General features: G+C 37.2%; 2 protein-coding genes across 3 annotated transcripts in view; one reads left to right on the plus strand and one right to left on the minus strand.

The window, feature by feature from the left end:
• LOC141444864 (prion-like-(Q/N-rich) domain-bearing protein 25) overlaps positions 1-7,387 on the plus strand; it is a 21,141-nt gene extending 13,754 nt beyond the window's left edge. Inside the window, exons 7-14 of the mRNA XM_074110581.1 lie at positions 837-956; positions 1,868-2,032; positions 2,849-2,995; positions 4,202-4,321; positions 4,705-4,833; positions 6,076-6,216; positions 6,403-6,531; positions 7,287-7,387. Coding sequence (XP_073966682.1) covers positions 837-956; positions 1,868-2,032; positions 2,849-2,995; positions 4,202-4,321; positions 4,705-4,833; positions 6,076-6,216; positions 6,403-6,531; positions 7,287-7,363 — 1,028 coding nt within the window. The 3' untranslated portion in view covers positions 7,364-7,387. The remainder of the gene's footprint in view (positions 1-836; positions 957-1,867; positions 2,033-2,848; positions 2,996-4,201; positions 4,322-4,704; positions 4,834-6,075; positions 6,217-6,402; positions 6,532-7,286) is intronic.
• A 458-nt stretch (positions 7,388-7,845) lies between these two features.
• Positions 7,846-24,794, minus strand: part of sosie (oogenesis-related protein sosie) — a 33,827-nt gene continuing 16,878 nt past the window's right edge. For both annotated transcript variants that reach the window (XM_074110602.1, XM_074110603.1), the window contains exons 3-5: positions 19,668-19,808; positions 13,348-13,515; positions 7,846-11,898 (exon numbers count right to left, since the gene is read on the minus strand). In XM_074110602.1, the coding sequence (XP_073966703.1) occupies positions 11,825-11,898; positions 13,348-13,515; positions 19,668-19,808 (383 nt within the window). In that variant the 3' untranslated portion in view covers positions 7,846-11,824. The remainder of the gene's footprint in view (positions 11,899-13,347; positions 13,516-19,667; positions 19,809-24,794) is intronic.

The raw sequence follows: 24,794 nt of genomic DNA on the forward strand, positions 1-24,794 counted from the left end.
AATTTGATCTATGAAGAAGTTGTTGAAAGTGTTGGCCATATGAACCGGGTCTGTGATCATAACATCGTCTTTAAATATTTTTTGGATAGGCTTCTTTGGAAAATGTTGCCTTGGTCTTGTTTATGATTTGCCAAGTGGCTTTTGATTTATTATCTGCGTTTTTTATAAAATTGTCATTCTTTGATCGTTGCGTTAATTTCAAAATTCGTTTAAATCTGGTATTATATGCTTTAAAATTATTTTTATTAATGCTATTAGGGCAGAAACGATATTTCCATAATTTAATTTAATTCATTCGTTTCATTCTTTCCTTTTATTGACGACCAGATGGCCTAGTGGTTAGAGAACCTGACTACGAAGCTTGAGGTCCCGGGTTCGATTCCCGTGTCGGGGCAGATATTTGTATGAAAAATACGAATGTTTGTTCTCGGGTCTTGGGTGTTTAATATGTATTTAAGTATGTATCTATCTAAATAATTATATTTATCCGTTGCTTAGTACCCATAACACAAGCTTTGCTAAGCTTACTTTGGGACTAGGTTAATTGGTGTTAATTGTCCCGTTATATTTTATTTATTTTTATTAATTTCGGTCATTTCTTTCGTTCATTAATTTCGGTCATTTCTTTCATTCATTAAATTCGGTCATTTCTTGCATTCATTAATTTCGGTCATTTCTTTCATTCATTAATTTCGGTCATCTCTTTCATTCATTAATTTCGGTCATTTCGTTCATTCATTAATTTCGGCCATTTCATTCATTTATTAAATGGTATTTTTTCCTCTGTGTAATGAAAATTTTCACACGTCACCACAGAGAATTATTATCTTTTCTAGAGCTGGGATCTCCGTCAACGGAAGAGCAGTGCGTTGGTATCTTGGCCGAGGTCCAAAACGGAATCTGCACCTGCCCATCGAACTTCTTCTTCGATGAAGGCATGAGGGACTGCACGAAAGGTATATTATAATTTTATATCCTTGTCCTTTTAGACTTCATCATCGGTGGGCAGATGCCCACAGCTGAACTAAGGCCTCCCTTATAGAACGACGCAATGATGGTTAGTGAAATTCTCGATTTAATAGGCGGGATGTTGGCGTTTCCATATTTGCTCACTAGATGGCGCTAGAAGTCGTTACACGATCTTGTTACGTAATCTTGTTTTTAACACAGTATTTTTTATGCAACTTTTTCTTCAATTTTATACTGCAATTTAAGTGTATTTTGTTTGTAATTAATTATTTATTTTAGTTTATTTTGATTGATTTTTAATATAATCTTTCTTTCTGACTTAACTTTTTGTCGATTTTACTTGCATTGTCACCCAAACTACATTTGCATACCAAATTTCAAGTCGCTGCTATTAACGGTTGAAGAGTTCCGTCCTGCGGAGACGATCCTAGCCGGACTAACAGGATGTCACTACCAGATTATTATATTGTCACGCAATTTACATAAGTATGCCAAATTTCAAGTCGACTAATGCAAGTTGGCAAATTTAATTAGCGAGATTTGATTACAGACAGACAGACATCGGGCGGGACAGGTGAAACTAAATAAAAACTTGTAATAAAAACGACTTTCTATTCTACCAAGTACTTACCAAGTTCCTTGCGGTACATTCTTCGTGGCAACGATGGTTTCCGAAAGCGCTGGTAGTTAAAAAAAATACATTTAAAGGAGCCCATAACCTACTTGCAGAATAAAAATTTAGGGGCGGTTTCACCACCCATTGATTAATTTTAACTGACGGATAAATGTTATGCCGTCTCCGTCTATTCGAACAAAACAAACAGAGACGGCGTCACATTTATACATCAGTTAAAATTAATCAAGGTGAAACAGCTTCTTATAATTTTGAACCTTCCAGTGGCCCGCCGCATCACTGACTTCTGCTTCTCGGACGAGCAGTGCCACTCGTTCGGGGCGGCGTCCTTCTGCGGCGCCCCCGGCGACTGGGGGCTGCGCACCTGCGAGTGCGACCTCGAGCAGGCGGTGTGGGACGCCCAGAGGAGCATGTGTCGGCTGTTCGCTGGTACGCTATCATCAATACCAGAACATCTATCCCAGAAGATGTATTCAAAACCTGAACACATCAACGAATGAGGGCTATCGTTTTTGTCTCACTAGATGGCGCACTGTTGCGTGAGGTTTTTAAGTGTGGCTTTCAAAGTCTGTTATTACGGGCGTGAAAACAAAGTTTAGATTAAAATCATATTTAATACACCTTAAAACCGTACCATATAAATATCGAGCATGCCACAGTGTTGCATAGTCCCTGTTTTGTTCGGAAAAAAGGGAGGACAAAGGTTTCCGAAAGACAAAACTGTCTCATAACACAGACATTCATTGCCCCGGAACGCATATTTGCCATAATTAATTTCAGATATTGAAAAATATTCACAAAATTATTTCAAATTATAAATAAACCCGCGTAGCTCTCCCAAAAACTATGAGATTTGACATTTCAGAGACCTCACGCTACACTAGCGCCTCTAGCGGCGAATTCATTCAATACCTAATGTGTGTGAATTTCCCAATCCGGTTGGCTCCGCTCACAGTACAGCTTTCTCATACGTGCAGAGGGATTCGGCAGACGTGAGCAAGACCAGGTGCAGGTGGACCTTGTGCAAGGTCCGCCCGGATTGCTAGCACCATCTTAGGCCTCTAGGTTAGCAACGCATTTGCATTTGGTGGTGATCTATTACCATTAGGAGACCCACTTCCTCGTTCACCATCCAATCGAATAATAAAAAAAAAGACCACTTGGGTTCGGCTTCGGATGTAATTTTTAGTATTTTTTTTCTTTCGCGTCTTTAAGATGTTGATTCTAGAATGTGATGTTTTCCAGGTATCGGAGAAGCCTGCCAGGTGGATAGTGACTGCATGGCCGGGGAGCTGGAGATCCAGTGCCAGCTGGATGGGGAAGGTGAAGGCTTCTGCGCATGCCCCGACGGCCTGGAGGCCGTCGACGGACTGTGCCTCACCAGTGGACTTGGTAAGCTTCAGTCATCATGATAACCCGTAAGACATCTACTGCTGGACATAGGTCTCCCACAAAGACCTAGTTGCTTCGGTTGGAATGGATTGCATCCATGAACAATCGGCTCGGTTAATTAGGGATCATTTTTAGGGTTCCGTAGCCAAAATGGCAAAAACGGAACCCTTATAGTTTCGCCATGTCTGTCCGTCTGTCCGTCCGCGGCTTTGCTCAGGGACTATCAATGCTAGATAGCTGTAATTTTGCACGAATATATATGTAAACTATGCCGACAAAATGATATAATAAAAAATTAAAAAAAAAAAACAATTATCGAGCTTGTGTCAAGAACAACTATCCAAAATTTAAATACTCTAAACCCAGTGGTTGAAATTTCAATATCTTATCCCTATCCCATGGAAATATCGGGATAAAAAGTAGCCTATATGTTATTTCAGATGTCCAGCTACCTACATACCAAATTTCATGATTCTAAACCCAGCGGTTATTATTTCGAGATATTATCCCTATACCGTGGGTATATCGGCATAAAAGTAGCCTATATGTTAGTCAAGGCTATAATTATATTACCTGTGTGCCAAATTTCATTCAAATCCATTCAGTAGTTTTTGTGTGAAAGAGTAACGAACATACATATACACATCCAAACAAACATCCATCCAAACAAACTTTCGCGTTTAAAATACATGTATATAATAATATATAATACTTATAATAATATTATAGTATGTAAAGTATAGTAAGTATATAGCAAGATTCTTTCCATCACACTTGCTCGTAAACGGTGTCGAAACATGCAGGCTACCTTGGTTGCAACCCCCAAATAAAACCCTCGACCTTAATGTGCTTGTCATGAAACCCGTGGTCGGTAAATGAATCATTGCGCGTACACATTTTCTTGTCATGAAGCCCAAAGTCGGTAAATGGAGTCAGTGCCCGTACTGATGGTGCTGCGCGCGCTGCTGCAGGACCACATGCAGCGCACGTTGAGGCGCATGCTGCGGAAGGGGGGGGGGGTTTCTTTTAGATATAAAAAAATTACTCGCAAATGTGATGAAAAACATTGTATGTCGCACGGGCGGTACTAGAATTACGAACATCGACTCATTAAAGCCCTCAGTCTTCGACTTCGGGCTTCTAATAGACTCTCGTTCGTAATTCCTTATTTACCGCCCTTAAGACACAATGTACTATTCCTTCCAGAGGTCGGAGAGGAGTGTCAGATAACCCAAGAATGTACCGGCACCGCCAACACCGAGTGCTTGGGAGGACTTTGCACATGCGGCAACGGCTACCAACAAGTTGATGACTACTGCGCTCCAAGTAATTGAATATAATTATTAATATAAGATTCTGGAATAGTCACTCTATTCTCCATAACAACACTTGTATCGTAATGTTTTTTAATATCGTCACTGGCAACCTAGTAATTAAAAACAAAGTTTACCTTAGACAAATTTTGTCATTTTCATATTTAACATTCATTTACCTATTGTTGTTCTATTTCCGTAAGCCATATTTTTCCTTAAGTACCTATGAAAAAGTTTAAAGTTTACTTTGTCTGATTTCAATCATTGTGTAAGTAACTAAGTCCAAACAAGCATGTGACATCTTTCGATATTCGCTACGCTCACATCGTAACTCACGATACTCGCTTTTTTGACAGCTGTTGAGCAACTGTTGCATAAAATACGTTTTTGTCTCAGGTTTGGGCGGGACCTGCACGGCTAATACTGACTGCATCATCAACAGCACCGTCTGCGTCAGCGGAGCCACCGGGCTGACCTGCCAGTGCCAGGAGTCCCATGTGGAGTACGATGCCGAATGCTGGGAGAGTAAGTAGTTCTAAAAACTCACGCCTACCTAAGTAATAAGTTACACGAAGACCTTCAGAATTACAGAAACGATTTTGTAGACATTTTCAAACAAACAACAAACTGAACAGCAAACTGAAGTGGCAGTGGGCCGGCCATATCAGTCGAAGAACTGATAACCGCTGGGGCAAACGAGTTCTTGAGTGGAGACCGCGAATCGGCAAGCGTGGCGTAGGACGCCCTCAGACTAGGTGGAGCGATGATCTTCGCAGGTTAGCTGGTAAGAACTGGATGAGACTGGCCGAGGATCGTGCTCAGTAGCGTGCAACTGGAGAGGCCTATGTCCAGCAGTGGACTAAGATAGGCCGATGATGATGATGATGAGACATTTTCAACACGCTTATCTTTAACCAGTTCAGTTCTGTGTTAAATGACGCCAAATGTCCAAACAATACATTTTTACCTACTGCTCTTACCTAATTTATAATAGACAAAATTCCGCTCGGGTTTAATTATACAACGAAAAGAAATTTAGGTCTAAATATTTTTTTAGTTTCAATCCATAATAAGGCCCCATTTATTGGAGCACACTACCTCAGAATCAAAAGCAGCTATCGAATACATACCTGATAAAGGATATTTTTAAAGCTAGTCGTATTTTCAATAATTACAGTGGAAATTGTGACGTATCACGAAATTAATAAGGTTTAGTGTTCAACTCAATGCAAGTGGTCGCTAAATCGCCTTTACCTTATTAAAGGTCAAATAGTAATTTTGGTACGAATTCAAAATAGTCAATTTATGTGGACGATTTTTCATTTGAACTGATCAGAATCAGAAGCAGAATCAGAATCACAAAAAATGTTTATTGTAGAACATAGGTAGGCTGTAAGATACAGAGTTGTTAAGACATTTTGTGATCTTCTATGTCTTGCCAATGGGCGTACAAAACATTAAATTGCTAGGTATAAATACAAAATTAAACGTACATAATCAAAATTAAAACGCTACAGACTTCAAATACACTTCAAAAATATAGTCAGTTGAAATTAATTAAAAAAATATAATCAAATTAAAAAAAATTGTAAGTAACTACTTAACCAACTTACAAATTAAATTTATAAATTCAGCAAGGTACAAAATATAAATATAAATTATGATTCACATTTTTATTATAGTCGTTTTTGTAAAAAAAAACGAATGTCAGTAAATGTCATATCTTGGCCGATGATGATGATAATAATGATGTTGTTATTATTACAGATTCTAAAGGCTACAATGCCAATTGCACAATCGACGCACAGTGCGTGGCCGCACTGGGTTCCAGCGGGGCATGTCTAAACGGCGTGTGCCTGTGCGGCGTCAATTTCCACTATCGGGATGGAGCTTGCTGGCCCATGACAGGTACCTTTACAAGTACAGTTAAGCAGCGCGGCGAGCTTCGAGCAGACGACTGTCAACTTACTTAAGCTTAATTTTTGTAGCAACTATTTTATGTTCATTATATTAATAAAAAACATTTTTTGTTTCGCACCTTTTGGCTGCTGCTTTCGAATTTAAGTACTGAAAAGATATCTTGTTTGTTTTCAGGTTTATTTGAAAAGTGTTCACGAAGCAGCCAGTGCTTCCTCGGTGAGCTGACGGACATAGTTGTCTGTAGGAACAGCATCTGTCAGTGCGACTTCAACTTCCCTTACTCAGAAGAGCTCGGCACATGCAGTAAGTCGTTAATCGGTCTAGTGACTTCAGATAATATAAGAATTAGACATATTTGCTACAGGTTGTGAACAGTGGTTCCCTTGAGTTAGCTCCTGATACCTCAACACATAGATAGATGAAACTATCTTTTTACTACACATGCACACACCAACACATACAATCAAGTAAAACAAAGTAAGTACTTAATACTTACTGAAATATGTTTTTGTTAAAATTACATTTTTAATACTAAGTTTTTTGCTGATTTTACTTTTTGATGCCTGAACTTTCATTGTTATCTAAACTACATTTGTGTACCAAATTTCAAGTCGATGTTATTAAGCGTTGATGAGTTCCGTCCTGCAGAGACGATCCTGGGCAAACCACCAGAATGTCACTACCATATTATAGTATTGTCACCAAATTTGTACAAGTATGCCAAATTTCAAGTCAATCCGACTGCAGGAAGTGAATGAAATTCAACTTCCAAGATTTGACCCAAATAAACAAATAAATAAAACCATTTAAAAAACGTGGTACGAGTAAGCTAAGTAAAAGCTTTTGTAAAAAGATCAAAGAATTAAAGACAACATCAGCAGGAACAACAAAATAAGATAATGATTAAGTAATTAGAGATGTGAGATGTAGACGAGATGAGAGATATGATGTGAGTGAGATGCCGTTACATCCTTTAAATATGAGTAGCGTTCATAATTGCACATGTTTTTTTATGCGTTTTGCTGAAGTTATATTAAAAGTTATCATTTTTGTTTCAGTTTCTTCAGCGACAAGCATCACAAGTAGCGTGTTAGTAGTTATAGCGTCTTTAGTGTATATGTTCTCAAACGCCTAAAATAAAAAATATTTTTATTTACTATTGAAATGTTTTTCTTTTGCTACTTCATCATTTGTACCTTGTAGATGAAATATCGTTTTATCCTTTTCCAAAAAATGTGACACATGGTTTTGACATGAGTTTGTACAAACCACTACTTTCGTTTTGCAACATAAATTTTAACAATATATGTGTAGCTTTTAATGAGTCCAGATTAATTTTTTGTCAATAAAAAATTACAGTAACACTTGATTGATACAATGCGCTGTAAATTTCAAAACATGGAAAAATAACATACAAAAAAAATACCACATGATCACAATAAAATTAAAGTTATTTAAGGGGGGATTTTCGTCCTTGCTTCCTTAAAGCGACGGAAGACCACACCCTTGAGCCAGATGTCGGAGTGCAGGAACATCTGCTCGTGCTTAGCCGGCACTTGAAGTCTAAAAGAGCGAAACTTGTTAGTCTTATGAGCAGGTGGATAAAGAAAATACGTATTCTCAATACGATCGCCTTTATTAAAACATAAATAAAATTTTAAAAATACACTTGTCTCTACTTTCCAAAAATGCAGTAGCACTAAATATTACTATGAAGGAATTACAATCATCTTAGCAGCTAGAAGTATGTTACTAGAATTGTACTTAGAAATAGTAGTTCAATTATCAACTCATGAAAAAACGTTAAGTCTCTACGACAAGATTCTACTTGACTAATACGAATATTCGAAAATATTGTGAAGTTACCCCAAGGCAGTATTCTAAGCCATGCTCTATTTCTTTTGGTATACACAAACAATCTGCTGGATTTAAGTAACGAGACTATAATATGAGTCTTCTGATTTTGTAACTGATTGGAAAATGTAGTTTTGCGAAAATTGGTTTTAAGAAGATAAGTACAGTTAAGAGCATAAATATTTATACAGCTATAGTATTTAGTTAGTGTGTGCGGTGGTGTAGTTTTCCACCTTATGTCACTAAGCATAAAGGTGTATTGTGTACCTAGATGTTTTTGACGTCTTGATAACGTACATATGTTTATGCCGTTGACAGTACATATGAAAGTATTTACAGTTCATATTATATACCATAGAGTTTTATATTTATATTTCACAAATTTACTAATCCAGATAACAATAAAATGTAGTAAATTGAGTCTGAATGTCTGTTTGTCAAGCTATTCAGGTATGATCTAAGTAAGTGGTCAAAACCAGATAAAAAAACAGTAAATAAGAAAGGTAGAGGAAGGCTTAAAATATCTACATACTTAGTAATAGCGTAATAGAATCTAGTCATAGTGGGCAAACATTCTTCCTAATAAGTACAGGCATGCAAAAAAACAAGGAGTTTATTGATTTTTAGAAAGCGTGCAGTGTAATCCGTTTTTATGACATACATTTTAATATTTGTTCACACTTTGTACCTTATTGTTAGTAGTGTCTTATATTTAATTTTATTTAAAAGTGATAAATAATAGGTAATGAAATTATGAAAAAATTAAAATTAAATTATTTATTTCAGATACCAATTTGAGCAATTAAATATCCATACACATATATGTTAGTAACAATGAGACTTAAAAATTATGTTAGTGAAAAACGAAATGCTCATTCAAACGAAATGCTAATGAATGGGGATAAAAATATATTGAATCTTATTCAAGTAACGTGTTATAGAACTCTTTTGATTATATTATTTACATTATATCATATATTTTTTCATTACTTTTTATGATAAGTATATAATTGTGCAATGGACGGAATATTTTGCGACAGATATTGACATCAAATCACTTTTTTTTAAATAAAAATCTTACCTTTTTAATTTTGAGTGGCACTCTAGCCTTTAAAGTTATTAATTCACAACTAAGAATAATATAATATACACATTTTGGAATTATATACTTAATAAATAATAAATGGTGTTTCCACAAAGACCTTAAACATTTTTTAGATAAATATATCAGTTTTCAACATGTTTTTTTTATGATCGACTCGTAACATGTTATGGGTCGGAAGAGTCGGAACATTTTGGACACGTTTTAACGATTTGCCTAAGTTTTGTGACAACACAGCAAATAATAGGTGAACTTCGTAAGTCCTGGCTTTTTAAAACATAGTTCTACAGACCGAGCCGAGGATTCCCAGTTTTGTAATTGTTGTAAATTATTCAATTTAATTTAGGGACTGTTTCACCATCCATTGATTAGTGTTAACTGGCGGTTAGGTGTGATGCTGTCTCTATTTGTTTTGTTCGAATAGAAGGAGACGGCATCACATTTAACTGTCAGTTAACAGTAATCAATGAATGGTGAAACAGCCTCTAAGTCATCAATAATGACTCAGTTTAACTTACATCGACCAACTTCATATGGGTCCCATGTAAGTACTTTGATGCACCCGAACGTTGTACAGTCCCATCTGATATTTCGGAACGGCCAAGGTGGTCAAAAATATCGATACATGAACTCTAATAATACCTTAATAATAGACTGCTTCTGACTGTACGTTAAACTGAGTCAGTGCGGAATCCGCTCCGCACGCGGTGGAAATTGGGCTTTAGCTACTTCAAAACGTACAATGAAAATATATTTACAGTAATTATCTAGAAAAGCATTCTAAATAACTATTGGTTATTAAAGCACACTTGCATTTATATTCTACGGACGGAACCATGACATTGAGTAAGTTAAAAAGTATTTTAAAGCATCATTCAACCAAAACTGATAGAAGAAGGAATCCCGGCTTCTCAACGAAAATATTTTCCGCAAATTATTTATTTCCCAATTGCTACATTATGGACAAACGATCTTTATTTCCAAAACTGTAAACTACAGTACCTACTACTGTACTGTATTCAGGACATAATATTCCACGACTATCCTGTAAAACCTTACAGTTCGGGTTAGTTTTATAACGATCCTGAAGAATATAACAACCCAGGGATGTTTTGGATGCAGATTTTTTGACATGCAGATGCGGATATTACAAGGCTCACATCCGCCGATGCGGATATTACAAGGCTCACATCCGCGGATGCGGATATTACAAGGCTCACATCCGCGGATGCGGATATTACAAGGCTCACATCCGCGGATGCGGATATTACAAGACTCACATTCTGGATCTTTGTTGTCTGAATAAATAAATGAATTATTATTATTATTATTCGCGGATGCGGATATTACAAGGCTCACATCCGCCGATGCGGATATTACAAGGCTCACATCCGGGATGTAAGGTTTGTTGCATAAAAAACCATGAAATATTGCTTTATAGGTATTTTTATACTCAAATTAAAAAAATCACTGCGTCGGTGGTGCCATTATTTTGATCACGCGAAACGAAACACCCGCAAATAAATGCACATTTGCGACTTCTATATATAAACTCACCTTTCACTCTCCAATCGCATTACAATACTAAAATGAAAACATAATGGACTTGTCGCTTCTTGTCACAGGTGTAAGCGCTCGATCGACGAATCACAAGACGTAAAGAAATTCCTATTGGTCAGTCGTTCCTGTACCGACCTGTTCGTCATCCTCATCCGCATTAGCTCCGCATTGATTTTATGCGGATGCGAATGTTGATGCGAAACATCCGCAACACCCCTGAGTTGGGAAATGAAATGAATCAGGAAATATGTTCGGCGAAAAAGGTATCCAATCTAGCATAGTTTTGGTTTTGATAGAAAAAAACTAATAAAAATTCGGATAGAGTCAGACAAGGTCAGTGATAAATAGATATCTCACAAAGTCGCAAGATGAACATCAACTTTACTGCCACGGTAATAAATAAATAAAATAATTCTACATACCATGAACGACTTCATCAAACTATCGCACAGGTTAGGTTAGTTCTGACATAAACAGATAATAATATTTTTTACAAAAAATAAATAAAAATAACCTTAAAAAAAATTCACATCTCAGTTTTCTAAATTAATGTGCGGAATTACATTTCCAATTTACCACAAGCTTTACGTTAAAGTAAAACATCGTGAGGAAACCTGCACAACCTGCGAAGCAATTCAATGGTGTGTGTGAACTACGGCCTAAGCCCTAAGCTCTCATTCTGAAAGTAGGGCTGGGCCCAGCAGTGGGACGTTTAGAGGCTGAGACGGCATTAAACTGTAAACCTTAACTATAAACTAAATACATAACTTAAAAACTTAATATCTCCTAAATTAAATCTAAAAATGGCCCCCCGTGGCATGGTGCCCAAAAGGATGGCAGCATTGCCCCGTTGAATGGCGATGGCGAATCGTAGAGAGAGATAGCTGCCAGCCCTTTCTTTCTCCACAAGTTAATAGATAATTTGTAAAATATTAGTTTGACCTTGACCGGTAAAAAAAAAACAATGAAAACGGTAGAATCCTTTATACATAAAATTAATAATGAAAATTGGGCAGAAAAATAAAATGATTGTTTCTAGTAAAGTTAATGGTGCAATACAAACGGTGATACTAAAGATATTTAATAAACTAACATCTTTCTTATACAGGTTACGACTACAATGGCGATCATAGATGTTTTTAGGATGTCGGCATCTGAAAACACAGAAAAGAATTTTAGGTTTAAATACCAGAACACCTGAAACTCCTGAAAGTAACACTATAATTTGGGCTTTTGGGAATTTGCAAGCATTTTTTTTTCATATACCTATATTATGTTTATCTTTTGTTTCACAAACCGAGTCGTGAAATATTTTTTTAAATATGGACGTTTTAAATTGGGTAGGTACCTTAAGTTTTCTAGGATGGTCCATGTTATATTTTTAATCGATAGTGTGTCGTGTGACTTAAAACATTTAGGACACCAAATTTAAGCTGTATTCGAGTTTCCAGCTTATTATCTCTCATTCCGAAGTGAATCTCCTAATATGACTGCATTATTATAATGTAGCTCACTCCTGTAGATAGATATTTTTTTCACTTGCCATTTCTTTGTGAAAATAAATTGAAACTTTATTTCGGCAAATCGCACGTTTTGTGCCTTGGTCTGTCTGATTTATAAAATAAAAAGAGGTCGTATTGACAGCTGTCAGATGTCAAATGTCGCCGTACGTACGTACCTGCGCGTACGTATGTGTCGTTTTATGGCGACATTTGAAAACCTATTAATCTCACCAAACGTGTGGATTGCGGAAATAAAGTTTCAATTTATTTTTACAAAAAAACGGAAAGTGAAATAAATATCTATTGGATTTACCTACATTATAAGTCTACTGCGATCGATAAAAAATATAATATGGACCATCCTAGAAAACTTAAGGTACCCAATTGTCGATTAGGATTAGACAGAGAGTTCCGATATGGACTATAACGTATATGTCACGACGACCATAGAAAGTCCATGTTAAATTTCATTTTTCTAAAAAAATGTGGAAGGCATGCATAAGGCAAAGTAAAATTTTCAATTACGTTTATAAAGGTAACCGAAAATTGATCATACCGATTAATTAAAGTTTCTAATTTCACTATTTATACCTTTACTTCGTTTTTTTTAGCATTATAAAAAGGGTAAACAATCTTGACGTGTCTTTTTATTGAAAAACGTTTTTAAAAAAACAGTAATTATGATAACAAAATCATGTTAATGATCATAATAATATGTCCTTGCTAATTGTTACATATTTGCTGTGACTTATTTTTCAAAAGTGTTTTTCAATAAAAAGACACGTCAAGATCGCTTATTTCTAATGCTATAAAAAACGAAGTATAATAGAAATAACCATAAGTAAATAATTTCACTAATAGTTACAAAACTGTAACGAATGCCACTTGGACAAAACTATGACAGAAATCAACTAAAAAAGGCCAAGTGTTAAATTATACTTTTTACCGGCGCGCATAATACTGACATGGAAATACCGACCGTTTTTCGCGTGGATGCCCATTGAAACTCAGTCATTTTCGTGTTCATTCGTTCAAAAAACAGGGTCCGTATTTTCATGTCGGTATTATCCGGGCCGGTAAAGAGTACCCGATGGTACTAACCGTTGCAAGTATGGTCCTTCTCCCGGAACCCGTTCTCCACGTCGCAGAGGCAGATGTTGTCCTTAGGGCCAAGCATTTTCAAGTGGGAGGGGAGGCCGCCGGTGGCGTTGGGAGTGCCGCAGACCATGCCGTCGTTACACTCGTCGCCGGAACATAAGTGGTAGAGGCCTGGTGGGAGTAGTTGAGGTATAAACTCAATGAATTCGGGGCTGTATTGACCATAAGGCAGGGTACGGAACTGCCTAGGAGCCCCGCGCGCGCACAAAAAACATAGAAAATGTTTCACAAAGTAAAAATATCATTTTCAATACAAGCTTTTTCTTGATGACTGCACTTTTGTTTACTGTACTTGTATTGTCACCGTGTACGTCACGTGTACGTTTGCACCAAAGTTCAAGTCTATGCGATTAACCGCTGAAGAGTTAAGTCCTGCGGAGACGATCCTGGCCGGGCTACCAGGATGTCACTACCAGATTATTGTATTGTCACGCAATTTACATAAGTATACCAAATTTCAAGTCAATCCAACTACGGGAAGTTGGTCGAATTTAACTTGCAAGATTTGATTACGACAGACAGACAGTGGCAGAATCGTTGATTTCATTGAATTTGAACTTGCAAGAAATCACGCAATCACAATCAAATGACGGTTTTCACATACAAAAATATACGGTGAACGAAAGCTTCGCGAGGAAACCTGAATGCATACACCTGCGAAGCAATGAGGGCTATCGTTTTTTGTCTCACTAGATGGCGCACTGTTGCGTGAGGTTTTTAAGTATGGCTTTCAAAGTCTGTTATTACGGGCGTAAGACAAAGTTTAGATTAAAATCATATTTAATACACCTTAAAACCGTACCATATAAATATCGAGCATGCCACAGTGTTGCATAGTCCCCGTTTTGTTCGGAAAAAAGGGAGGAAATAGGTTTCCGAAAGACAAAACTGTCTCAAAACACAGACATTCATTGCCCCAGAACGCATATTTGCCATAATTAATTTCAGATATTGCAAAATATTCACAAAATTATTCTAATTATAAATAAACCCGCGTAGCTCACCCAAAAACTATGAGATTTGACATTTCGGAGACCTCACGCTACACTAGCGCCTCTAGTGGCGAATTCATACGCGATAGCCCTCATTCAACGGTGTACCTATATTGTAGGATATAGCCAACATAGCAGACTAATGAAATAAAATAAAACGCAATCTTCAGCTTTCCGTATGCGAATGAAAAGTTGACACGAAGGCACCGCCCGCCATTATAATCGAATTAAACTACCGGAATTATTTTATACGGTAGGTATTTTCCAAGGTTATTTTCGTATCGTTGTTATTTTATCTTAAGTATATCGGCTCCTGATACGACTTGATAGTTACATAAACCAATAATTGAAGAGAAAACAAAGGGCAGGAGAGGCAGGGGAAGACCGAGAGGTGCGTTTATGGGTTTAAGGGGTTTTGGGTGGGGTTTATGGATTTTTCTGTGCATCCATGTTATACGGCACGTTATTCTTGGTATACGGCCTCGCACTGAACGTGTGTAGCTAGTGTAGCGTATTCACAAAACATTCGTTTACTATTCGAAGACGTAAATCGAGCGTTCGATTGTCGATACATTTTCTTACACTGTGTCGATACGTAGCCGCCACATGTCCACGGTGCGGCGTCGTCACCCGTTTTCGCAGACGAAATAGTTTATGTAGCAAACCTACACTCACAAAAGTTGTTGCGCAAACTTTCCGCTAGAGGCGCTGTCCGTGTTTCCATAGAAATTTAGATGTTAACGCGAACGCGCTCGCGGGAAAATACACTAAGCATACTGAACGCGTGCGCTGGTTTTAAAATTGCTCCACGCACACACGCCTAGCCTTAACGCTGCTGGCCTCTTGAAGATGTCTCTTCATTCATAATTACGTCACAATTACGTCTAGTCCATACTTACGAAATTTCATCTATTTCTGTTGCCTAGTTTTCAAATGAGACCGGGACTACGTTTTTATGGAGAATGGAACGAAGAGATGAGAGCTATCGTTTTTTATCTCACTAGATGGCGCACTGTTGCGTGAGGTTTTTAAGTATGGTATTGAAAAATTGTTATTACGGGCGTGGAAACAAAGTTAAGATTAAAATCATATTTAATACACCTTAAAACCGTACCATATAAATATCGAGCATGCCACAGTGTTGCATAGTCCCCGTTTTGTTCGGAAAAAAGGGAGGACAAAGGTTTCCGAAAGACAAAACTGTCTCAAAACACAGACATTCACTGCCCCGGAACGCATATTTGCCATAATTAATTTCAGATATTGCAAAATATTCACAAAATTATTCTAATTATAAATAAACCCGCGTAGAAACCATGAGAAACTATAAAAAAAACTATGAGATGCGTAAAACTATGAGATTTGACATTTCGGAGACGTCACGCTACACTAGCGCCTCTAGCGGCGAACTCATACGCGATAGCCCTCATTGGTTTATGAAAAACACATTCCTCGCAACACACCCTCTCACAACTCTGGTGGAAACGGAGCCTTCTGTCTGGTGGAAACGTAGCCTTACTGTGAATTTAGCGCTTTATCGTTGTTGCCTCTTGACCCATTTCTTACGTACTTTCTCTTATTTAGTGTTATCGGTTAAATCTCACATGTTATAGTTATAAAGTTACGATTAGTTCTACCCTCAGTAACAGTCAATAGTCACGTGAACTAGTTTTAATTGCCACCAGAACACGAAAGGGTACGAAGTTCTAATTCAACAGTGTTAAATAATTACAGAAGACCATTTTTAGAGTTCCGTACGTCAGATGGAAACGGAACTCTTGAATTAAAAATCCATAATATTATAAATGCGGAAGTGTGTTCGTGTTACATTTCACGTCGAAACGGAGAGACGGATCGTCGTGATTTTTGGCATGGAGATTATTTATGGGCCAAAGAGTGACATGGCCTAATTTTTATGCACAGCTCCTGAGGGAACAGCGCACTATAACCGAATTCCACGCGGGCGAAGCCGCGGGCAAAAGCTAGTAATAAATAAATATCACGGGACACTTTACACTAATTGACCTAATCCCATAGTAAATACCTAGAGCTTGTGCTACGGATATTAGCCAACGGATTAACATACTTAAATATATAGATACAACTTAAGTTCCTATATATTAAACACTCAAGACTTGAGAACGAACCTTAGTAGTTTTCATAGAAATATCTGCCCCGACCGGGAATCGAACCCGAGACCTCAAGTTTCGTAGTCAGGTTCTTTAAGGGCTGTCTGAATCTATACTTAAGCTGACCAGGAATATAAAAGACCTGACGCGAGGGCAGCACTTCTACGTTTTATATTGCAACATTATTTACAGTTACTATACGATACCTACCAGTCATATTGACAACGGTATCGGTGATGTTATTTAAAGGAATAATATCTGGGCGACCGAGCTCCACTCGGGCTAAAACTCGGTACAAAGCTCTCTCTCTCGCTCTAGATCCCCGAAATACAGTATATATATTTATAAGTATATACAAGAATTGCTCGTTTAAAGGTAAGATTTTGTAATACTTACCTCGGACTTTTTCTATGACAAATACTTTTATACATTGTGAATTATTTTCCTTCCAAAGCTATGAATAATCTTCGGCATTCAAACGCACAAAAATACAAAATAACACTTTAAAATACCACGCGCAAACAACGTTAAACTTTGACAGGAATAGATTGATGGCATTTGAATTTAGTTCAGTGCAAGAAATTAGTTCTATTGGTTTTCCGCAGTATGGCGAGGTTTTTTTATAATTGTGGTCAGCCATTACAGTATAATGCTACTAGGAGCCCTCCTACGCGAATACGTACAATTCAAATTCGAATTAAAATCGTTTATTCTGTAAATACGCCGCAATGGGCTCCTTTACACATATTTTTTTAAACTACCCGCGCTTCCGGAAAGACCGTCGATGCCAAGAAGAATGCGCTGCAAGAAACTTGGCAGTGTCGCTTTTTCAAAATAAATAATTACAAATAAAATACTTAAAAACTACAGTATGAAATGAAAGAAACAATTACATAAAAAATACAGGGATGTATGGGGTCCCTTAGTTACAAACTAAAACTTAACATCTTATTTTTTCACGATGGCCTACTCTAGTGTGCACCCTGTGCTAGAATTTTCAAGACTACACATATACTTCGTTTTTTTAGTATTAGAAAAAGAGTAAACCATCTTGAAGGCTCTTTTTTATAGAAAAACGTATTTAAAAACAGTAACTATTAAGTACTTATGATACCAAAAGCATGTAAATGAACATAATGTCCAAAAAGACACGAAGATCGCTTACCTTACCTTCCTTCTAATGCTGAACAAAACGAAGTACTTCGGTATGAGACTTAGGTATAGGGACGACCGGATGGCCAAGTGATTAGAGGTTAGAGAACCGAAGCTTTAGGTCCCGGGTTCGAATCCCGGCCGGGATATTTGTATGAATAATACGAATGTTTTTTCTCGGGTCTTGGGTGTTTAATATGTATTTATGTATATAGGTATGTGTATCCGTTCTTTTGTCCATAGTATCTACAAGCTATGCTTAGTTTGGGACGAGGTCAATTGTTGTCAAATTCCCAAATATATATTTATTTATTTAAAGGTTCGGTCTAGCGAGCCATATATATAGGACACACGGGCACGCTCTACATTTTTCTTTTTTCAATATACATAAACTGTATACATTTTTATATAATAAATTTAGTTTCGTTGAGTCGCCGTCATCGAAACCAATGTGTGTACAGTCGAGTAAATTGAATCATGGCCCACGGTGGAACCTTAGTGCTACTAATGTCACGTTGACATCTTATACTTTTGTCAAGGAAATCACAGTGAAAGTTTGTGAGTGAGTATGTTTGTTACTTCTTCACGCTGAAACGGCTGGACGGATTTGGATGAAATTTGGCAAAAAGTTAGTTTATAACTTGGATTAAAATATAGCATACTTTTTATTCCGATATTCCCATGGGATAGGGATAAAATCTCGAAATAACAACCGGTGGGCTTAGAGTTATGAAATTTGGTATGTGGATAGCTGGGCTTCTGGAATAACACAAAGGCTACATTTTATTCCGATATTCCCATGGGATGGGGATGAAGTTTTGATTTTTTTGTCTCTGGGTTAAGAGTCTTGAAATTTTGGACAATTGTTTTTAACACAACCTCAATGAAGGCCACGATGTAAACTTTGGGAATTCCCCGGGGAATTTTGTAAAATCCGGGAATTTAAATCGTAACTACCATATCGAATAGTTTACGGGTGCGAAGCCGCGGGTAAACTCTAGTTGATTATTAAATGGTTCCAGCCTGGGTCATGATTCAATGTAGGTCTGAGATAAGAAACAAAATGGCGTTCTTCGTGCATAAAGACCCAATTTACAATGCTTGCATGTCGCTCATGTTAATAGGTCCTTTAAAGGTCACGATTGAATCAGTAAGCTTATAATTATAATGTAGAAGTCTGATAAAATAAAAATTATAGATTATCCAATGATTTTTGATGATAAAAACGAATGTAGGTATATGTAGTTATTTTATCAGCCTTTCCGAGATTCTACAAATATCACCCAAGTCGCTGCTATAGGGCAGGGTGCCCATAAGGCTGGCTGCGTTTCCTGGTTGTAAGGCAATGACTATTTTTCCTAAAAAGAGCACGCTTGGAACTATAACTAACACGAGCCTGTCTTGTTTCTCGTACTTCTAGGAAATAATTCTGAAGCCCTCTTAAATAGTTCCGGGTGTTTTTTTACAAACACAGCTATTTCAAATATGTATAGAGACGGTAGGGTTAGAATGAGGGCTATCGTTTTTTGTCTCACTAGATGGCGCACTGTTGCGTGAGGTTTTTAAGTGTGGCTTTCAGAGTCTGTTATTACGGGCGTTAAAACAAAGTTTAGATTAAAATCATATTTAAAACACTTTAAAACCGTACCATAAAAATATCCAGCAACCACAGTGTTGCTTAGCCCCGTTTTGTTCGGAAAAAAAGGGAGGACAAAAGTTTCCGAAAGACAAAACTGTCTCAAAACACAGACATTCATTGCCCCGTAATGCATAATTGCCATAATTAATTTCAGGTTATGCAAAATATTCACAAAAAAATCTTATTATAAATAAACCCGCGTAGCTCACCCAAAAACTATGAGATTTGACATTTCGGAGACCTCACGCTACACTAGCGCCTCTAGCGGCGAATTCATTCGCGATAGCCCTCATTGCATATTTCGAATAAGGGTGACAATGCCGGTACAGTCCACAAAAATTAGCTACTCACTCTTGGTCTGCGCCTCACACTGTCCGTTGATGGGGGCGCTGTTGTCTCCGCACAGGCACCGCGTCTTCGCCTCATAGTGTGTGCGCACGCATGAGCTGCTGCTCACCGCGAGGCAGTCCGATGGCTTGAAACACTCCTTGGCTGGAAAACAAACCATCAATATAAATATATGTGGTATCGTTGATCGAAAAAGAAACTTTCTAAAGCTCAACACACACAAATGACAGGTGCGGTTCGGTAGCGGGCCCGCGACGGGCGTATTTACATGGCGTATCGACAACACCCAACGTCCTTAATTTAGGACATACGTCAAAGTTAATGTCAAACTTTACTGTTGACATTAAGGGCCTGTTTCACCACTTGTCAACTAACTTTAAGTGACAGATATCAGTGATGCCGTCTCTGTTTGTTTTGTCCGAGTGACGGAATTACTTTTATTTGACACTTAAAGTTAGTCGACAAGTGGTGAAACAAGCCCTAAGTTTCAAATTCTAATGATCAAAATTTAACGTGGGCCTTACGAGGATATGGTAGAGGTACTCAGCAGGGTGCCAGCATCCTTTCTTATTTTCATCTGATACACTTGACTAAACCCCAAAATCCCCTCTTGGGCTCCCTTACTACTAAAAGATGTATGTGTTATTGTTGATCTAACTAAATAAATTTTCTTTCTTCTTTAAAAACTGCGGTATTTTCTTTAAAACCATACAAAGAGGTCAAACACTCAATAACAAAGACTCAATCAATCTATTTCTATTCTATAGCAACAAACTAAACCAGCCTCTATTACATACAAACTCAACCTTAACACACTACAATTAGGTACATTACTAAATACATTTTGATATTCAAATTCAAACCACAGATACAACAGTGGCGGCGTCCGGCGTCCATCCAATTTACATAGAACTTTGATAATGAAGAACTACAGCCAACCTAACGACCCACGGGAGCTCAAGATAAAATGGTAATTGCATGCTACAGTAGCTAGTCCAATTCGATCTCCGTTACGTAGCAGTTCTTGAAGGAAATGGGTTCTACTTAAAATGGTAATGGCAGGGTGTAAATCCGGGCTTCCGAAATTATCGGACAGCGCCATCTGTGAATTGGGTCAAGAGTTTTGTTGCTTGCGTGCGAACTAATTATTTGACATTTAAGGTGTTTTACTATTAGCGCGGCTTGATGACACCATAAAAGTTGTAGGTATTTTGTATTAGAGAAATCCTTCTTTCTTACTCATTTAATTTTAATGTCGCATATTTAGTTGAGTTGTCTTATGTTACTTTTTCGTTGTTGTTTGTTTTTGTGTATTATTTTTTGTTAATTGTCAAATAAAAATATGTTGAAGTATTCATTTACTTAAACTATTTTTTTTAATTTATTATTGTATTTCATTATAAATTAACTAAACAATATTTTTTCCAAATCAAACTTCGTCGCTTGCTTGTTAAAATCCATTTTAAAAATAGGTAGGTATTTAACATGATGCAGCTGTATGCCTTTTATGTACTAAACATATAAAACGTTAGGTGAAGACGTAAATAAAGGATTTAATGACACTTCTGTCTAAAAAACGTGCTAAATAGCCCTGTTCTACGGTACTATGAATGATTGAAAAGAAATAATGTATGTCAATAAAACCTATAGATAAAAAAAATAGAAGACATGAAAAATATTTTATGATTTTAAAGAGAAAACACTACTTATTTCTTCTCAAAAGAAGAATTTTATTTTGACAAAATCCTCTTTATAAGTAAACAATGAATAAACTAATTATATAACGTTTTAAACTTTCGTGATTCTCACTCATAGTCAAAATACCATAAACGGGACTTATCACGCTATTATTACACAAGTAATATTTACCTCGACGTTTCGGCAACGTTACAGTTGCCGTGGTCACGAGTAGACTGAAGTGTGGGGTGTCAAGTCTGCCTAGCAGCGCGAGTTCTTCGAACTACCCGCACTTGATCACTATTAGTACCATAGTACAGTGGTAGTAGTAGTAGTAGTAAGTGCGGGTAGTTCGAAGAACTCGCGCTGCTAGGCAGACTTGGCACCCCACACTTCAGTCTACTCGTGACCACGGCAACTGTAACGTTGCCGAAACGTCGAGGTAAATATTACTTGTGTAATAATAGCGTGATAAGTCCCGTTTGTGGTATTTTGACTAAACTAATTATGTGAAGCAACATTACCAATTTAACTTGCCCCCAAACGTTAGGTAACGGGGTTTAGGAGATCTGTGTAAGATAATAAAGCAAACACTTAGTATCCCCGAACACCGATAAACCAAGGTTTGCCCTAAATCTTCGAAACTTGTCTTTCTATTTGTATCATTTTCTTTTAGAAAAACAAACTGCTGAAATAGCTTTAAAAACGGCAGCGATATCCATCGACACCGGAAGTGAAGTAATATAGCCAGCAGCAGTTCTTTAGTTTTTATAGTTTTGTTTGAACAAAAATAATACGTTGCAGTTGCAATTATGTTATTCGACTAGTTTATTTAGGTCAAGAAAAACGAGAAATGTTATGTTTGTATGACTTTAAATGTTGTTAACATTGTTAGAATGTTTCTCACTCGGACGATGTCTTCGTTCTACATTTTTCTCTCTCTAACAATTAATTCACTGCTATAGAATGATAGTTCACTGCCTTTGATTGCAAAGTTCTCTGCAATAGAAGTGTTTATTAGTTAAATATAATACCAATGCCATATTTAACTGCTTGCTGCTGCTGATTTGTTTGCTACGTGTGTTACGCTTAACATAGTCATTCATCCCAGCCTATATACGTTCCACTGCTGGGTACAGGCCTCCTCTCAGAACAAGAGGGCTTGGGCGATAGTTCCCACGCGTGCGGATTGGGAACTTCACACGCACCATTGAATTGCTTCGCAGGTTTGTGCAGGTTTCCTCAAGATGTTTTCCTTCACCGCAAAGCTCGTGGTAAATTTCAAATGTAATTCCGCACACGAATTTCGAAAAACTCAGAGGTGCAAGCCGGGGTTTGAACCCACGACCCTCTGCTTGAGAGGCGATAGGTCAAACCACTAGGCCACCACGGCTTACTAATATAAATAAAATATCTAAAACACGCGCGTTCTGACCAACCCATCTTGAGCCTCCGCGCTTCCCCTCTGTCCCTACCATGAGTGCATAGGATAGGTAGTAGGTACCTAAAATTGATAAGCACTAGAAGCACGGTTCCCCTTTAAATACGTAAACATAGCAAAACAATGAATATCTTAATATATATATAGCTTAGCTATTCAAAGCGGAACTGCCAGCATCTTCGGGACCTTGCCTAAGGGGGATACTTTATAGTAGATTATTGCCGTGGCATGGAAGAAGGCAATTGCTGGCTGAGTATGCGAGTCCGTTTAACGTTATAACATTTAATTTTATTCCAATAAAATGTTTATGCTTTCCCGCCTTTTTCCATTAAAAAAAAACTGCAGGTATTTATCCACCGAAAACTCCACAAGCTGTTTCAGACCGAATAAAAATAGTCCGGAATTCTAACAAAATAACTGTACCGGTCTTTTGGGTTGGCTGTATACTTGTGCCAATATTTCCGTGGCCCTTTTAACTTTTTAAAAAATTTGCTACTCGACTATAATGAAATTTGTATGCCACATTATTGTCGAGCCTGGAATCTTTTTTAACTTTTTAATTTTTCGCTGACCATAAACTATGCACATCCCCTTCTGATATGTGGAGAATAATGTCAACTTTTACGGAAGTTTTTGAATTTAATTATCATATCGATTGTGGAGAGCAATGGAAATAAGGTAAACGTCCGAGTGCTCGACACGCTGATGCCTAATAGACGACACCCTGCTGTCATCCCTATTGCTAACGAAATAAGATTAAAGATGCCAACTATTGGGGCAGTGACCAGCACTCGTACGTTTACTTTAATTAATCATAGGTATTAAATTACAAGATTAATAAATAAATAATAAGTACGTCATCTGTGACACCAACTTGAAATGAAATAGAAAGATGAATAAATAAGGACGGCAAATTTAAAATAGAAATTCTGCAACTACATTTAAATATTTCCAAGGGGAATGCGCAAAAGATATAATTATGTAAATATACCGTGCCACGTTCGCGTACGTCATTTGGTTCCGTCCGGGCGGCCATCTTTGCTCAGTTTTTTAAAAGGCGAAGGCATTGTTCAAATGTCAGTGCCATTTTTATTTTTTAAATTATTTCATAAGCGTTGCCAAGTTCAGATTATATTTAATTTCACACTATTTAATGGTTTTAGGGTTCCGTACTTCAAAAGGAAAAAACGGAATCCTTATAGAACCACTTTGTTGTCTGTCTGTTTGTGCTTCTATTACACCCTTTTTTATTAGGAACGCGTGGGAGTTAAGTGTCAAGCTGGAACTAATATCGAACTAAAATCAAACTTCTAAGTCATCCTACCTAACCAATTACCTAACCAAAAGATACAGCCATTAAAAAGGTGTTTCTTGTACTCGTATACTCCATTTATATAAACGTTTGAAACTTAACGGTAAAATTTGCACACCTTTTTAAATGAAACAACGAAACTAATTAAAGTTGCGTTAACTTCTATAAATACCGCTAATAAATGTACATGTAGATATTTTTAGTCCATTTGTGTTCGAAATACCGAGAAACGTGTGTTACAATTTGACCGTTAGTTCAAACCTTAAATTAAACGGAGTATAGTTACGTTCCAGTTGTCCTAGAAACATTAAATTTGGTATGAAGGTATTTCAAGGTAGCTCTTGTTGTTAAAGCACAAATAAAAATAAAAGTCTATAAATAGTAGATTGTACGACAGGAGCATAAAACGTTCATATAGCCACCCGAGCTGGTACAGCGAGGATGGATAGACACGTTGAGGGGAAAATGGATTTAATGCTCGAGTTTTACACTCTGCTTTTCACTCCGATTGCAAGGAGATGAAATAACAACAGAGGAAACATTGTTCACTTACTAACCTTTTACCTTTTATTAAATTTGTTTAAAAAATGCATTGAAACTTTTTGTTTGTGGCTGTTTAGGCGTGATTGCCTTGGTCTTAGACGAAGATTTTACTTTGTGCACTAGAGCATAAACACGAACTTTACGAGGATGAGAAGTG

Source organism: Choristoneura fumiferana, chromosome 30 (assembly GCF_025370935.1).
Source record: "Choristoneura fumiferana chromosome 30, NRCan_CFum_1, whole genome shotgun sequence".
Lineage (NCBI taxonomy): Eukaryota > Metazoa > Arthropoda > Insecta > Lepidoptera > Tortricidae > Choristoneura > Choristoneura fumiferana.